This window comes from Myxocyprinus asiaticus, chromosome 17 (genome assembly GCF_019703515.2).
Source record: "Myxocyprinus asiaticus isolate MX2 ecotype Aquarium Trade chromosome 17, UBuf_Myxa_2, whole genome shotgun sequence".
In the NCBI taxonomy this organism is placed as follows: domain Eukaryota; kingdom Metazoa; phylum Chordata; class Actinopteri; order Cypriniformes; family Catostomidae; genus Myxocyprinus; species Myxocyprinus asiaticus.
In genome coordinates, this window is record NC_059360.1 from 20,231,516 (window position 1) to 20,249,994 (window position 18,479).

Genomic DNA, 18,479 nt, shown 5'->3' on the forward strand with positions numbered 1-18,479 from the left:
AATTAGCTGTGGGTAATTTGTTTGGTACCTCATTAGAAAAATTATTTAAACATTAAAAATGATACAATTTTTGATCAGGCATTAAAAACAGGGGGGGGAGGTTTTTCACTTTACGTCTATGGACAGTGTCTTAATAACTTTGACACGTTCCTTGTGTGTATACATGAACAGAATATGTGTTTAAGGTAATACACTTGCAATGAAAGCCACAAGAATTTGGTAATGCATAACTATAAGTTGCTCCAACTAGAAAAGTAGTCCTTGAAAAAGATGATTTAGACAACCTCATACCTCAAGCTCAAGTTTTTTACTCAAGAATTCACAGAAGTGCTTTATCAAAAATATGAGCTTCACATTTTTGCTTTTAAAACTTCTGGTACAATTGCCCTATAAACTTTAATTGAAATTAATTTTCTATAAAAGCTTTTCCCATTAATTAATTAATTAAGCCCAATTAATACTTCGCGAACACTTAGTGTGTGCCTACAGTCGAACGCTCAGCCTTTCAAAATATACTCCATTTGATTAGAGCACTGAACACTGTACTGTAAATTTACGTCAAACGTGCTGTACACATACGCTATCTGTCCGCACAAAACTGAAGTAAACTTTGGCCTTTACTCTGACAGACCCGTCAAAGTATTGTCTGTGGTAATTAAAAGCATGCCGCAGATGCTGTCGACAGACATTAAGATGACAACAACCCAGAGTATTCCTTATCGTATAAAAGCCTGTGATTCCAAAAACAGGTAACAAAAAGGATGACCTCATAACGACACTAAAAGACATTTCATTTCAAAGATCCATTTGCTTAACAGGCTGACAGAATAATGAGGCACAAGTTCAGGTTAATGACTGGAATGCCAGCCCAAGATGAGACCTATAATCTCCATCCATTAGCACCAGTCCCCTACTGAGCTCAGAATCAAGTTCAATGCAGATGCAGACCGTTCTAAGACCATTAGCACTTCATAACTGCTGGTTACACGAGGCCGCTGCCTTCCTCCTCCCAATCACCTCAACAGGAAACTGACACAAAGCAGGATTTATTTCTTCATCTGAGGTGGATCTATATGGGAGTCTATGATGCCTCAGCAAGGGTTTATGCCAGACCAGTCAGTCATTTTAACCTAATTGTCACCATCTTCTTGTCCTTCGTGGTGCTTCTAATGTCATCAGAAGTAACTATATTGCTATGTGGTTACAAGTGTGTTTGTGGTGTTTTTTCAAGTCAAAAGACCCCACCCCCAAGATTCCAATGATATTCTGAATCAATGTCTACCAGGCAAAAATCTTTAAGGACGAAGTATACCTTGGTTTTCCGCATGCCGCCAGGTCTCATGCACAGTGCACATGACGCAAGTGTGTGGAAAAACGAAGTATACCCTAGCCTTTAGTCTGATCAATAAGCAAGGTAAGAGCATAACAGCAATAACTCCCCTCAAACAAGCAACAAAATTTGAGGTATCATTTATGTATGTAAGCACAAACACGGGTTAGGGGTTTGTTAAAGCTTTAGCGCGTAATTTCTGCGCCACCAAATGGAATAGAAAAGGTTTTCAAACAGCTTTCTCAAATTCTCCCTCTATTTGCCATTGATCGAACAAACAGACAGTCCCGCACCAAACTCATACCATTGGTTGAGTCAATGTTGCTGCAGTCAGGTTGTCGGAGACCGTGTTTACAGTTATACAGGAAATCAACCTACAAATGGCTTACTTATAGTTCTCCTCATATTAAGCTGGGATAGGAGAAAGTATTTTAATACTGACAAAGTTATACACTCCCAGGATGATCTCATTATTATACGTAGCTATACGTATGTAACATTTAAACGTACATATTTGTACGTTTAGATACGCTGAAACATTTTACAGTTTTAGAAACATAAAATATTTACAAATACATTGTAAATATATTTGTATATATATATATATATATATATATATATATATATATATATATATATATATATATATATATGTACAATAAAGTAAATTTTTACTATTTTATAGATATTTTAGATCCCTTAACCCTAACCTTACCACTTTTCAACATTATAAAAACATAACAGGCAGATTAATATCAACAATTTTAGCTAGAAAAATGTGTATATATACTGTATATATATATATATATATATATATATATATATATATATATATATATATATATATATATAGAATTAATTGAATGACAGCCCTAATATATATATTTTAGAGCCACTGATCTGACCCCTACCCCTACCCCTAAACCTAACCCTAACCATGTCTTAACCATATAAAAATAAATTGAAGAGGCAGATCAATTTAATCATAATTTATTCAGAAAAATGGCAAAAGACAGTACAAAAGTAGTCCAAACGACGATGTGATGCATTCAAAGTGCTACCTGAGGGCAAACGACATCTTTGGTGAGGTAGAGAGTGGAATTGAAGTTTTTAATCGTAGAAAAATCTTCTCCTGATCCTCTCCGTGAAGGTGCAGTCATATCTCATTCAAACGAACACATCACGAAATATGGCACGATTGGTAACTCACGTGAGCACAAATAAGCATTCGACATCATTGCTGTAAAACATGTGTCGTAATGCATCTTGAGGTGGCAATTTTTACATTTTGAAATCAATGCGGGAGTTGACAGTTACGGCTGCTACTGAGAATGGAGAATTTTATGACTGTTTTATTGTGCTTTTGTGGTTTAATTTATGGTAATTTATTTTTTGAGCCACAGCATATTCTGAAAAGTCCTTTTGTGTCCCATTGCAAAACAAAATAAAATTAAATGCTTTATGAATGATTAAACAAATACAGAATTTTTAGTCATTTTAACAATTTAAAGTTTAGTCTTGGTTAAATTAATGTATTCATTTGAAACAAACTGAATACAGCACCAGAAATCACACAGAACAGAATAAAACAGTTATAATGTCAAATTAGGTAAATGCGTTAAATAAATTTAATGACATTAAACAATGTAATTAATCTCATTGATTATAAATACAATAAAATTATCTGATTAACTTAATATTCATGGATTAAATATGGATACGTAAACATTTGCACATCTCTTAATTTGATAAGTAAAATTATTACGTTTTCAGATGCTCTCGATATGTAAATATTGTACGTTTCCGCATCTACCAAATGTACATTTGCTAGAACCACACTTTACATAGGAAAACATACAAATCAAGTTGACACTAAATCAAGACACTAAGTCCCTAATCCTAAAAATAAGCAGTAATAGTGATTCTTGCCTTAGCATGTCTAGAGGTTTGTTGAAATCCCTAATCTCAAGTGACCCCTAAAAACAAACCCCAACAGGCTGACGATGCAGTGATGTTCTGAATACAACCTCATATGAAGAGGAACCAACCAAGATTAGGTCAGTCCAAACACGTTGAGTCCCATTAAGGCCCAATTAAAGCCTGTTAGGGGTCTCGCTGATGCAGTTAACTGTCCTTTCATCTTTACTAAGCATTTCAGGAATTACATCACCCAGGCAGAGAGAAAGGCATCTCCAGGGAAACGAGACAGGGAGCTGAGCGAAGCGCCTCATTAAGAGTAAATCATATCAGGCCCCTCCAAAGAGCTCACAAGACAGAGTCACGTGATACAAGGAGGGTCAGGAGGTGACGGTAGACATTAATGAAAAGAGACAGACTGGAAGGACATTCTGAGAATCAGTTCAGTACAGAGCTGCTTTCCAACTGTCTTTCACTCAAGCATGTTCTTGTGAGCATATTAGGGGCCTGGCCGATAATCGGATCCGATATTCATAATTTTTAGAATTGTCGGAATCTTTATTTTGTCTGATCTGATTGGCGATACATTTTAAAATGCGCTCCGTTGGCTCTGATGTCGCCGCCTCTCTCTGAAAGGTTACTGCTTGTGGTCTGACTCAATTTCCCGCCCAGAGTATTATCGGATTGGTTATATGTTACAAGTATGGCCAATCAACACTGTACTCGTATTCGTGGGGGAGAGGTGGGAAAGAGGAAAGCAGCAAGAGAGAGGACAAGCTGTTTTAAAGGTAAGAATCCAGATACTGAAGTTGCAATAAACATCACAATACCCTATGGCAGCAGTCACCAATTAGCGGACCGTGGATTTGTTCCATCTGGACCACAAGACATCATGACAAAGGTTGCCCCATCTCACCGTTTCTACACTTTAGGTTAGCAGCGTGACAAAACAACAGAACTGTGTACACCGCAAGCGCTCCAGGCCGTAGATAGCAATGATCTTTCAGCGCTACATTTTTTAAATGTATTTTTCCTCCCCAATTTGGAATGCCCAATTCCCAATGCGCTCTAAGTCCTCGTGGTGGCATAGTGACTCACCTCAATCCGGGTGGCGGAGGACGAATCTCAGTTGCCTCTGCGTCTGAGACCGTCAATCCACACATCTTATCACGTGGCTTGTTGAGCACATTACCACGGAGACATAGAGCATGTGGAGGCTTCACGCCATCCACCGCGGCATCCACGCACAACTCACCACGCGCCCCACCGAGAGCGAACCACATTATAGCGACCACGAGGAGGTTACCCCATGTGACTCTACTCTCTCTAGCAACTGGGCCAAGGGAGACCTGGCTGGAGTCACTCAGCGTGCCCTGGGATTCGAACTCGCAAACTCCAGGGGTGGTAGTCAGCATCTGTACTCACTGAGCTACCCAGGCCCCCACAGCGCTATATTTTTGAATATTTTTCTCTAGCACCGAACATGCTTCATTAAAGCCCTTTCACACTCTGCACGCGTTGCCTCTCTCCACCGGCCCACGACATGAGGCACTGCATAGTACAGCTGCAGTTGTGGTTATTTTAATGACAGCAGACCGTAGCGGAGAAATACAGTGAGAAGCAATACAGATGGATACCGGCATCTTTCGTTAAAATACACTGCAAAAAACTAAAATGAAGCAGAAACAATCTTCATGTGTCTGATATGACTCAGACGGTTCAGCCAAACAAAGTTTGTGACAGGACAATTTATCATCTTATACAATTTATAGAGCGCCTTTAAACTAGAACTATATTTTCAGTCTAAAATTAGCTTTATTAATCAACATGTTTTGAGCCTATTGATAATAAACAGAGATTTTTGTTAACATATTTTTTTTTGTATTAATCAGAGATAACATCGTCTCTGGTATGGATGGCAAGAAAAACAACCAAAACTTTGAAATGACGAGTTCTCTGCTTATGATGAAAAACATTTCCATTATTTGATAGTCAGCCCATTTATACTTAACTATAGCAAACAGTATTTTTAAACTGCGCTATTTAGATGTATATTGTTTGTTTGTTTGTTTTTGGTTGATTTCCATTTTAGGTAAAATATAAAAATCGTTCATTAAGACATACATTTACAATACAGTAGCTTTCCTATGCATATATAAATGATAGAAGATCTCCCATAGTCCACTACTTTGGTTGTCTTTGGGCTACAATGTCCTCATTCTTGCCCGGTTCTTAAGAGACATTTCTTTCATTTTACAAAGTACTATTGCTGTCAGCTTGGAAATTTAAAATAACTATTCCAAAAAATTATAATTTCTTACACATTGCCATTAGCCAGAATGGCTATGAAATAATACGTTATTATTGTATGGACTTTTGGTGGGATAGAAATTACATTTTTAAACATTTCCGGACCTCTTGGAAATGTAATTGAATGCCCCTGCTCTATGCTGAAGTTGCAATAAACATCACAATCATTATAATCCATTTGAAGAGAAAAGAAATGCTGATTGGAGCTCCCTCCGCTTTATTTTTCAAAAAAATAATGTTGATATGTTGTTTTCCAGTATTTTTCAAAAGATAATATTCAAATGTTCTGTTTTGCAGTATTTATTTAAACATATGTTAATAGGCCCAAATATCGGTTATCGGTCTCCTTGATTACTAATAATCGTTATTGGTTTCAGCCCTGAAAAAAAAACATATCGGTTGACCCCAAGAGCATATGCACATACACGGACAGTGGTCTAAGACTTGTACTGGACTTTCTACTATATACCGGTATATTAGACCAAAAAATATTGGGGAACATTACTGATAAAACAGACAAAAAAAAGTTCAGACTCTGAACTAATTTGGTCCCCAGCCATGCAAGGCATTGCCCAAGCATTTCTTTTTGTGTAAATGTCTAAAGGATGTGTCTAGCCTAACGCATTACCCCCAACACTGTCGACCAACTAAGGCCTGTGTGTGCCAAGATATTTTACCCATCCATTATGTATTGGCTGACGTGCATAAACTTGCAATAAAATTGAAAACCACTGATCAATAAGGCACTCAAATACTGCCAAAAAGCACAAAGAAACTGTTTATAGGCTTAAGGTAATGAACTTACCCCTTTAACCCCTTTTAGATCTCCCTTCAGCAGACTGTCCAATGGGAAGGTAATGATGTTATTCATGTTCTGAAACTAGAAAGTGAAGGCAACGCATTAGACAAATCTCTTCTCCCCAGTGCTGTCATTGTCTCTCTTATAATTATAATCATATCTGTGCCGAGAAATAAACACATAATGGCGGAGAGGAAACAAAGCACTCTGTTAGAGCGTGAGGCGGTTTAAGTAAAGTATTCATGCAAGCATGATATTAGGGGAATTATTCATTGTGTTTGCAAAAACTGGTTAGAAAATAACCCCAAACTACAAATGACCAATGACTAAGGATCTTTTTGGACTCATTAATGGCTTGGACATAAGCTGTTGAAATGCATTTCCACCTCATAAACGTTACACACAAATCACAAAATGTCCTCACCAGATTCTTGAAGAGGGCTGTGAGCTCCTTGGTGAAGACGGAGAACTTCAGGAAGGCTGATCCAAGGTCAGGGTCATCTCTATACACACAGTTCTCGCCAAACTTCTCCAGAGCTTGAGTGTACTGCTCCTCGTTCTCCACATGAGCTAAAAACAAAGAAAAGTTGCAATGCAGTCTATATCAAATTGTTTACAGAGGTCATGACATGAGGAATAAAATTTCCTTTGATCTTTTGACATGTAAGAGTTCATTGTACTTAAAAACATACTGTAAGTTTCAGAACTCAAAACGTCCTCCTCAATACAAAGAATTTTTTTTTAAACCAAGATGCAAAAACATCTCGTTTGGATTTTCCCTACTTTCTGACAACACAGAGAAGAATACATCAGCACATGACTGCCTCTATCAGCAAGACATAAACACCTATTATTACACCATCGCGCCCTTGGCCTGCCCACTGACGCTCAGTCAGAAAGGTTAAGAGGAAAGAACAAGATGTGCCTAATATTCCTGCACACCAAAGAGAACATACACAGGACTAGGGCTGCCCCCGACCAAAGATTTTCCTAGTCGACTAGTAGGCGTTCATTTAAGCCAATAGTTGACTAGTCGCACGTTTATTATATTAATTGAATTACTTAAATATATATATACAGTACTGTGCAAAAGTTCTAGGCACATAAGATGTTTCACAAAAACATTTGTCTTAAGATGGTTATTTATATCTTCAGCTTTAGTGTGTCAATAGGAAAAATACATTTTACACTCCCAAACATTACATTTGCAATAGAAAAGATTAGAATAGAAGAACAGGGAGCCCTGCAACAGATGGCATTGCCCCCACTGAACATCGAGTCAGTCTGGTATTACATGAAGAGACAGAAGCAATTGAGACAGCCTAAATAGATAGAAGAACTGTGGTGAATTCTCCAAGAAGCTTGGTACATCCTATCTGCCAACAATCAAGAAAAACTGTGTCCAGGTGTATCTAGGAGAATTGGGGCTGTTTTAAAGGCAAAGGTGGCCACACCAAATATTGATTTAGCTTTTTGATATTTACTGGACTTTGTATGATGTTAATTGATAAATGAAAACTATTTATGACATTATTTTTGAAGAAATCCTCACTATGCAACATTTTTCACAAGTGCCTAAAACTTTTGCACAATACTGTATATATTTTGGAGGGCATCAGAAAATGGTTTGAGTTCCAGGGCTGAGAAAGAATGTTATAAGTAACTGTTAACAGACTGTTCTACATTACAGAGAAATACTAAACCGTAATAATGAGCCTTTAAAATATAAATTTTACAAGCGCACGCACAAAGTGAGCCACAGCGACACCGGCAAAAGCGGTAATGATTCTGAATGTGTCGAAAAAACCAGCAAGGAGACTGTCTGAACATTTTGTTCATTTATAGAGAGAAATGCACATTAGGGTTGTGCCGACAGATGATGATCTCGGGGATCGACGATGGTCAGAGTGATTGCCAATAGCTGATGTCTTTGACGATGTCAAGACGATATTTGGCTCGTTTGCCCATTAATGTATTAAATTATTATTATGAATATTATTAGGCTATTATTATTATCAAATTAAAATTACAAATAATTTGCCCGTAGGCACAGACATGTGCTTGAAGAAACACACTTTATTATATTTTTAAGAACGGATGACAGAAAAGCCGTCTATGCGCATGTATGACACGCTGTTTGTACGGAGGCGTGCAGTCTCGTGGAACTTGCGCATGTAAAAGGTTCTCACTCTTTCTTTGTTTCTGTCTTCTGAATTTTTTTTGTTTGTTGCAAGAACAGTATCGTCTATGAGTGCTGTAAATGACCTCAGACATCTCAGCTCAGGAGGTGCTTTGAGTTCAGTTCGCTTTATTTCCACAGAGCAGTTCATTGTGAACGCAACTCTACAGCCTATACATCTGTGATTAAAACATAAAATAATACAAAAACATGTTCACCTCGAACCATGATTTAGATTTCAGTGATTATTATCATCATTATAATTATTATTTTTACATTTATAATCGCATGTTTAGGTGGATACTTGCCTGACGGTAAATGGAAAGGTGGTTACTTATACTGTATATATATATATTATTTTTTCGATCACTTCATTATTTTAATTGCTTTTTCATTTCATTTGGAGTACAATTTGAATTTAGAAATGTATTTGATTTAAGTTTTTCGTTTTTAAAAGAAATTAATTTTCAACGCAAAATCACTAGAGCAAGAATATTCACCGATCCTTCAGCCCAGGGGTTGTCGATATATATTTGCCGATATAAATATATATATATATATATATATATATATCGTGAAGGAGGGAACAAAACAAATTTATTCACACACAGTTTGAAATCAAGGTGTCTTGCTTTATTGTGTAGGCTTAACCCTAACCCTGCTTAACGAAAATTACCCCATAGTACCCCCTCGCATCCAACCAGCGGTAATACAGGTGTTCGTCGGTTTCCTGTGGAGTTTTTTTTTTCTGTGACCAACCGGCCAATCAAAACTTGGTCGACCAAGACTCTTCTCATCGACTAACATTTGGTCGACTATCAGGGGGCATCCCTACACAGGACACATTCTTGTGCCCATCTGAACGCATATGTTCTGTTCCATTCTATTTCTGTCGCTGGCTGGGAGAACTGCATCTTGTCCAGAGTAAACAGAATTTGGAAGATATGAGATTTCATGCCTGTGAAGAACAGCGTCTCTAGTTTGGCCTCTGTTGAAGAATCACAACATCAGGAAAGAATGACTGAAGGTTAACACATTTCCTGAATGCATCAGTGCAGGATATGTTTGAACGTCATGTTTCACCATGGATTGAATTGCTTGTGTTTAGAATATTTCACCGTGGATTGAATTGCTTGTGTTTAGAACATTTCATTGTGTATTGTATGTGTGTTCGTCTCATTTCAGCATGTATTATATGTGTTTTTGGCTCATATCAGTTTTGATTGCTTGTGAACCAGTCACAACATGATTCAAGCTTTGCAAGCAAAGGGACTGTTATTGAGGGATGAGACAGTTAAAAACACTATTGGACCCAACCGCAAAACCATAAGTACACAATTCCATTCATGAATGTTTTAAATGTCATGACTGTTTGATATTTATAGTTTATGGTGCTGCTGTGCTTGAGTAAACAGTTTGATACATTCGGATGCAATGTGTTGGGTGTGACTTGTGTGTAAACCCTGAAATTTAGTTTAATAATGTTGTGGAGCTTGTTCATTCTCTTACGATTGAGTTTCAGATAAATATGGCTGTATTCGAGGGGCTGCATGATGTTAGCAAATTATAAAAGTAGGCATTTACATTGAAGTTTAAAGGGGACACTGAGACCTAAACCAAGCGTTTCAGACCTTATAAGTGGACCTCAGAGAAAAAAAATAAATATTATTAAAAAAAAAAGTATGTCATAACCCCTTTAAATCCCACAATTCACACTCTGTCTAAAGAAAACTGTCTCAATCCTAAATCTTTATCAAATGCTGCAATATAAACCTATAGACCTTATTTGGAGTAGACACTAACTTAATGAGGATGAAAATAAGACTGTAAGGGACAGGAGTCATTTAATCCAGACTTTTATTGCATTTTCTGCACTGATCAGACTGGAAATTAAGGAAGTATGATATATTGAACAGATTATACTTCTGTCACTGATAGCTGCATTTTTGTTTGCGTCAAATAGAGATGTTCAGGTTGTAGAAAAAATGGAAGAGAATTCGCCATGGGTTCCCTCAGGATTTTCCTATGGGTCTGTATTATGGGGTTTTGAACTTATGAGTAAAATAAGATCTGTGGTAAACATTACTTGATACATGAACATTCTACTACATAAATTACATATAGTAATACCTCAAACATGAATTTTTAACAAAAATTGCATTTTTTTTTAAAAACACATGGCGGCTTCAAAATTCATGTTTGAGGGATGATTGTGTGCAATTTATTTTGCAGAACAAAAGGTCAGTGTATCGTCAAGTAATGTTTACCACAGACCTTATTTTAAACATAAGTTGGAAAACCTCATTATAAAAACCCATTGGAAAATCTCGAGGGAAACCATGGCGAATTAGACTTATGGGTTTGCCTAAAAATTGATGTCATGGCTGAACAGCTCTATTAAATATGGTGTTTAATCTAGTGAAGGTCTGCATTGACAACAATAATTAAGAAAATAATTATCAAGTTTATGCAGCGCTACATAAACATACAAGCCTCACATTCTTCTATAGAAAGCAAAAACAGAACATAGTCAGTTATCGAAAAGTCTGGAGTAGTCTTAGTCAAAGTATCATGTGTTTGGCTCCTGTCTTATTATTCTTTCCTACTCTTTGCTTCTTTCCTCTCAATTGTGTTGTCTTGCACTCCAACATTATCAGTTACACTCCTCCAAATCTCATCAGTTGCACAGAGCCATGGACACACACAGTATATTTATTATTTTAGGGAGCATTTTCCACACTCTGTCATTTGTTATTGGACGATGAGACAAAAAGATCCCGATAGAGCCTGATGGAACAATAAACAAATCTGAAAAATGCAGAACTTCCTCTTAATTCCAACTCCCAATCGTCATTCTCTCCTGGGTCAGGAGTACAAACCCTAGTTATGTTCTAAAGTCTGGAAAACAAGCATGTAATTTACTGGTTACACTGATGTTGCAAACCCTCCATAGTTTGTCTGCAGGGAAAATGTGTAATATACAAGTATGAACATGTTATAAAGTGTGGGGACGCCAGTCAGTGTGGGAGCCAACCAAATGTGGGCTGTTTGCAATCAACACCTGAAGCTTCAAGACTCCCTAGTGTGTGACCTTTTTCCCCACAATCAGCTAACATTAATAAGCAGCATTTCCTGCACTGCTATTCAGGAGCTGCACTGTGTCGCTGCTGAATCTGCAGTGCCAGAGCAAAGAATAAAATATATTTATTCTCTCAAAACTATTCTAGTTGTGAGTTTATGAATTGTGTATGTGACTGAAGATACTGGGTGCCGCAAAATAACATATTGACAATAAGGGGCGATATGGACGCAAAAACAATATCTCAATATTTTTCAGCTTATTGACGATACTCTATATACTGTATATGCAAATATATACACACTGATGAACCAAAAAATTATGACCACCTGCCTAATGTGCTGTTGGTCCTCCGTGTGCCGCCAAAACAGCGCCGACCTGCCGAGGCATGGACTCTACAAGACCCCTGAAGGTGTCCTGTGGTATCTGGCACCAAGACATTAGCAGCAGATCCTTCAAGTCCTGTAATTTGCGAGGTGAAGACACCGTGGATTGGACTTGTTGGTCCAGCACATCCCACAGATGCTCAATCGGATTGAGATCTGGGGAATTTGGAGGCAAGGGCAACACCTTGAACTCTTCATCGTGTTCCTCAAACCATTCCAGAACAATATGTTCAGTGTGGCAGGGTGCATTATTCTGCTGAAAGAGGCCACTGCCATCAGGGAAAACCATTGCTATGAAGGGGTGTACCTGGTCTGCAGTGATGTTTAGTTAGGTGGCACGTGTAAAATTGATGTCCACATGAATGGCAGGACCCAGGGTTTCCCAGCAGAACATTACCCAGAGCATCACACTCCCTCCACTGGCTTGTCGTCTTCCCACAGAGCATCCTGGTGCCTTCACTTCCCCAGGTAAACGGCGCACACTTACACGCCCGTCCACATGATGTAAAATAAAACAGGACTCATTGGACCAGATGACCTTCTTCCACTGCTCCAAGGTCCAGTTCCGACACTCGTGTGCCCATTGCAGGTGCTTTCGACGGTGAACAGGAGTCATCATGGGCATTCTGACCGGTCTGCTGCTACGCAGCCTCATATGCAGTAGAGTGCGATGCACTTTGTGTTGTGACACATTCCTCCCGTAACCATCATTTACATTTTCTGTGACTTGTGCCACAGTAGACCTTCTGTCGGTTCAGACCAGATGGAATAGCCTTTGTTGCCCTCGTGCATCGATGAGCCCTGGGCACCCAACGCCCTGTCGCCGGTTTGTCCCTCCTCGGACCACTCTCAAGCCTTGCTGTTTCAGAGGTGCTCTGACCCAGTTGTCTGGTCATAACAATTTGGCCCAAGTCACTCAGGTCTTTACTCCTGCCCAGTTCTCCTGCATTAAACACATTAACTAAGAGAACTGATTGTTGCTTACCATCTAATCTACCCAGACCTTGACATGTGGCCTTGTTAGGAGATGATCAACGTTGTCGCTTCACCTGTGAGTAGTCATAATGTTTTGACTCGTTTTTGTATATACAGTTGAAGTAAGAAGTTTATATTTACCTTAGCCAAATACATTGAAACTCAGTTTTTTCACAATTACTGACATTTAATTGTAGAAAACATTCCCTGTCTTAGGTCAGTTATGATCACTATTTTATTTTAAGAATGTGAAATGTCAGAATAATAATAGAGAGAATAATTTATTTCAGAATTTCTTTCTTTCATCACATTCCCAGTGGGTCAAAGGTTTACATACACTTTGTTAGTATTTGGTAGCATTGCATTTAAATTGCTTAACTTGGGTCAAACGTTTTGGGTTGCCTTCCACAAGCTTCTCACAATAAGTTGCTGGAATTTTGGCCCATTCCTCCAGACAGAACTGGTGTAACTGAGTCCGGTTTGCAGGCCTCCTTACTCGCACACGCTTTTTCAGTTTTGCCCAGAAATTTTCCATCAGATTGAAGTCAGGGCTTTGTGATGGCCACTCCAATACCTTGACTTTATTGTCCTTAAGCCATTTTGCCACAGCTTTGGAGGTATGCTTGGGGTCATTGTTCATTTGGAAGACCCATTTGCGACTGAGCTTTCACTTCCTGGCTGATGTCTTGAGATTTTGCTTCAATATATCCACATAAATTTCCTTCCTCATGATGTCATCTATTTTGTGAAGTGCACCAGTCCCTCCTGCAGCAAAGCACCCCCACAACATGATGCTGCCACCCCCATGCTTCAGGGTTGGGATGGTGTTCTTCGGCTTGCAAGCCTCACCATTTTTCCTCCAAACATAATGATGGTCATTATGGCCAAACAGTTCAATATTTGTTTCATCAGACCAGAGGACATTTCTCCAAAAAGTAAGATCTTTGTCCCCATGTGTGCTTGCAAACTGTAGCCTGGCTTTTTTATGGCGGTTCTGGAGCAGTGGCTTCTTCCTTGCTGAACAGCTTTTCAGGTTATGTCGATATAGGACTCATTTTACTGTGGATATAGATACATGTCTACCTGTTTCCTCCAGCATATTCACAAGGTCCTTTGCTGTTGTTCTGGGACTGATTTGCACTTTTCGCACCAAACTACGTTCCTCTCTAGGAGACAGAATGTGTCTCCTTCCTGAGCGGTATGATGGCTGCATGGTCCCACGGTGTTTATAATTGCATACTATTGTTTGTACAGATGAACGTGGAACCTTCAGGTGTTTGGAAATTGCTTCCAACGATGAACCAGACTTGTGGAGGTCCACAATTCTTTTTTCTGAGGTCTTGGCTGATTTCTTTTGATTTTTCCATGATGTCAAGCAAAGAGGCACTGAATTTGAAGGTTAAAATTCATCCACAGGTACACCTCCAATTCAGTACACCTCCTATCAGAAGCTAATTGTCTAAAGTAATTTGACATCATTTTCTGGAATTTTTCCAAGCTGCTTAAAGGCTCAGTTAACTTAGTGTATGTAAACTTCTGACCCACTGGAATTGTGATATAGTCAATTAAAAGTGAAACAATCTGTCTGTAAACAATTGTTGGAAACATTACTTGTGTCATGCACAAAGTAAATGTTCTAAACAACTTGCCAAAACTATAGTTTGCTAATATGAAATCGGTGGAGTGGTTAAAAAATGAGTTTTAATGGCTGTAATGTAAATGGCTGTGTATGTAAACTTCTGACTTCAACTTCTGACTTCAACATATATATATATATATATATATATATATATATATATATATATATATATATATATATGTTCTAAAATGGCATTAAAAAGCCAAGAATACTGGACATTTTTAATGCATGAAATAAAAAGGCATGTTTTCCACATATTTGTACAAAATGAACACAAGAAAGAATATTTATTCATTGTCATTTAGATCAACCAATACAACTAAATAGTAATTAAAAGCAATATTTACCTATATGTATTTTTACTAATCATACAATATAACACTTAATTATTATTATTATTATTATGAGGATTACATTTATTTTGTACAGTATTAATATATTAGTTATATTTACTTCACGATTTGTAAGGTAAGTAAAACTTAAAACGGTGTTATTGCTGACTGGTTGTTCAAATGATAACACATAGTTAAAAAGTTAATTTGCAGTAGCCTAATACATTTAATTATCACACAATGCAATATTTTATTAACAAAATATGCTGAAACAAATTGCATCAGTTATTGTTTAGCATGTTGTTAGGACCAATTTCTTGGTTGGAGTTTTTTGCACCCCATTGCAAAGACAAATTTCTGTACGAAACACTGTTATCAGGCATTACTAACACAATTTCTTACAACAAAAACCTTCGACAAGAATAGCCACATCCTCCCTCCTCCACACAGTATTTATTTTTTGAGTCGATGCCCTATGATGAATTATACATAAGGTTATTTGTTTATTCTCAAGTGTAGCTTGTGAAAGTCTGTTTGAGAGGTTTCTCTTTAGGTGACCCATTGTCCCTAGATAGTAAGTACACAAAAGGACAGGAAGTGAGGTGGTGGTGTGCTATCACAAGAGCCAGTCCAGCACTGCGGCCATGTGGCAACAACACAGATGAAAAACAAAAGGAAGACCTGAATACACACTCTAGTGTATGTGAGCACTCATGAAGCTGAGTAGACTTGGAATGATGCCCAGGTCACAACAACAGGGACGGTAATTAAATTCAGGCTAAAGCATAATGTAAATGTAAAGGGTGCACGCTGAGAAGATTCTAGAGGACACGGGCCATTCAAATGAAACAAGTCAGGTCCTTTTTCCCTAAACAGGAAAGCAAAGACAGGTTTTTCTTATCTTACACCTGCTTTTGCCATATGCCCTTTGCCTGTTTAGTTTGATGAATGACTACACCTGCCTCAATCAATGAACACTTGATAAAAAAGATAAGACAAATAAGGTTTAGTAAAAGTGCTAACCCAAGTCTTTTTTAGCCCATATATTACCATTATACTGTATGTGAACCAATGGCAATGATTCCAATAGAAATTTGATGTCAGCATGTTGCTAAGCTAACAATGCGACACTAAGCACAAAAATGAATAAAAAAACACGAAACAATATTGGATAAAATAGTAAATTTTATCAGTGCTTTGCAGTATTGAATAAACTCCAAAAATATTTAATTGTATAAATCACATTTACCCTTACAAAAAAAAATCACCAGATGTTTGCCAGAAGTTTGCAGCTCTTCCCCAGCAGTGGTGAACCTCCAGCAAACCTTTGGCAACAATGAACAATTTGCTGCAAGTTTGCCGCAAAGCTCATCTGCATGTAAAAATGATCAGTGGCGAATTTGCAGCAATTTTGCCATGAACTCTCGATTTTTGTTAGGGTAAGCACATAAATCAGCATTTCTCTCGACTCCGCCATCTTGGATAAATGTTTTTGTTTGGCTTTGAACAATGCATTCTTGCACTGCCTTATCCATGAACGATCCACATCCACACTTTAAAAAAAACAAAACAAAAAAACAACTTTTCTAACGTCATTGTTTTTTTTTTTTTTAAATATGTGGTTATGGAGAGCTTTTTTGCAAAATGACATTCCGGTGAGGATGAGAGTAGTAAACATAGCAAAATCAATATTTTTTCAAACAAAAACTTATTAGTGTGGATTAGGAATCACTCCAAATCTTCACACGCAAAAAAAAAAAAAAAAAAATGTAAAAGAATCTTATGTTGACTTGAATATTTGCAGGTGGCAATTCTTTTTATGCAAATGTATAAATACTATGTTGCCCTCTGTAAACTACTGCAGTCTTATATGTGAAACTAAAGTACTTTTTTGAAGTAGCTCTGGAAAAATAGCATCTCCTAAATGCCCAGTCAACATGAAACCAAAATGGACACTACTTGCTTTCGGAATACTCATTCCTGGTTGTGCATGTCATTTCAAGTTGATTTAAAATGTTTAATGTAATATTTTGCAGTGTTATAAGATAGAGGATTCATTTATCTTTTAGAAATCCCCTTCACAGGCCCTGAGACCCTACTGTTCCACCAAAGGATGAGTCAGCTCTCGCGCCAGCCCTCCATAACGCTACTGTTACATTCTCAGACAGGTTGAGCATTTAGAGCAATGGGAGAGCGTCTGATCAGGAGTTGTGAAGAACCTGTTCCTTCAAACACCTGCTGCACAAAAATTACTCATCAAATCTCAAAACAGACTTCTCTGACTGACTGATAAATCAAAACTTCAAAGTATCAAAACAAAGCGCAACAGTGCCCACCCACTTTTTCAGCTGTCTGGGTTCCAGAAGTATTTTCCCCATTTTTTCCAAAGGCTTGAGTGAATCACAATATTACAAACTTTGATTTAATGCAAAAAAGTATTTGAAAATCAGACAAAAAGACAAACGTACAAGACTGTGTAATTAACATCTTTAATGAGGGGTTGAACTACAATCCCATGAAGCATTAAATTAAAAACATCAAATTAAAAATGATGGAAACATATTAACTATTGATTTAAGGTTGTTGATTAAAGCTGCACTACGTAACTTTGTGCTATCTAGAAACATCTGTGATTGAAAGTTAAAATTGCATGCAATTTGCGGAAGAACACATTATATGAATCATGTTACGGCACTGCTCTTCAGCTTACCTTTAAATAAGATGAAAAAAATACTCCTATTTACATATTTTGAATGAATTAATTTTAATCTTATAGTGCTTTTCTGACACTACACTTAAAGCACTTTTACATAGAGAACAGGGTATACCATTACCCATATATATTTTATATGGTTATTCAAGTGTTTTATCTTCCAATATGTTTGTATTGTACTACACGTCAATTTAAGAGGTGATGCTCATGATATGGAATATGAGTTCAATGGAAGACTTAATTCATTTTTATATTACATTGTACAGCCTCAGCTGATAATGCAAGTGAGCCATAATACTACAATATTAAGTTTATGCAATACACACAATAACCCCGTAAACTAAAAACATAAAACGAGGATTCAATAATGATGGGGATAAAATATACTTTATTAAACATGAAAATAATATGCTAATATGCAATATAACAATTACAAGAAGTCAATTTCAGAAGTCATGAATATTAGTAAACGTCACAGTAATTTCCCCTGACAACGTAGATCCATCACAGTCGGTTAACACACGAGTAATGTTCGATTCATACAAGCATGACGAGCAATATTAGAGGAAATGATGAGAGAATTTCCATTTTTGGGTGAACTATCCCTTTAAAGGATTATTCCAAGTTCAATAAAAGTTAAGCTCAATCAAAATCATTTGAAGCAAAATATTGATTACCACAAAAATGCATTTAGACTCATCTCTTTTTCTTAAAAAAAGGCCAAAATTAGTTCCAGTGAGGCACTTGAAATAGAAGTAAATGGGGCCAATCCATAAATGTTAAAATACTCTGTTTAAAAGTAGTTACAAGACGTAAACAA

General features: G+C 37.3%; 1 protein-coding gene across 6 annotated transcripts in view; it reads right to left on the reverse strand.

The window, feature by feature from the left end:
- The window catches only part of asap2a (ArfGAP with SH3 domain, ankyrin repeat and PH domain 2a), a 141,728-nt gene that overhangs the window by 60,691 nt on the left and 62,558 nt on the right, over positions 1 to 18,479 (reverse strand). For all 6 annotated transcript variants that reach the window (XR_007899682.1, XM_051723475.1, XM_051723474.1 and 3 more), the window contains exons 3-4: positions 6,781 to 6,926; positions 6,363 to 6,437 (exon numbers count right to left, since the gene is read on the reverse strand). Coding sequence is in view for 5 of the 6 variants with exons in the window: in XM_051723475.1 (XP_051579435.1) it covers positions 6,363 to 6,437; positions 6,781 to 6,926 (221 nt within the window). In the remaining variant the exon portion in view is untranslated. The remainder of the gene's footprint in view (positions 1 to 6,362; positions 6,438 to 6,780; positions 6,927 to 18,479) is intronic.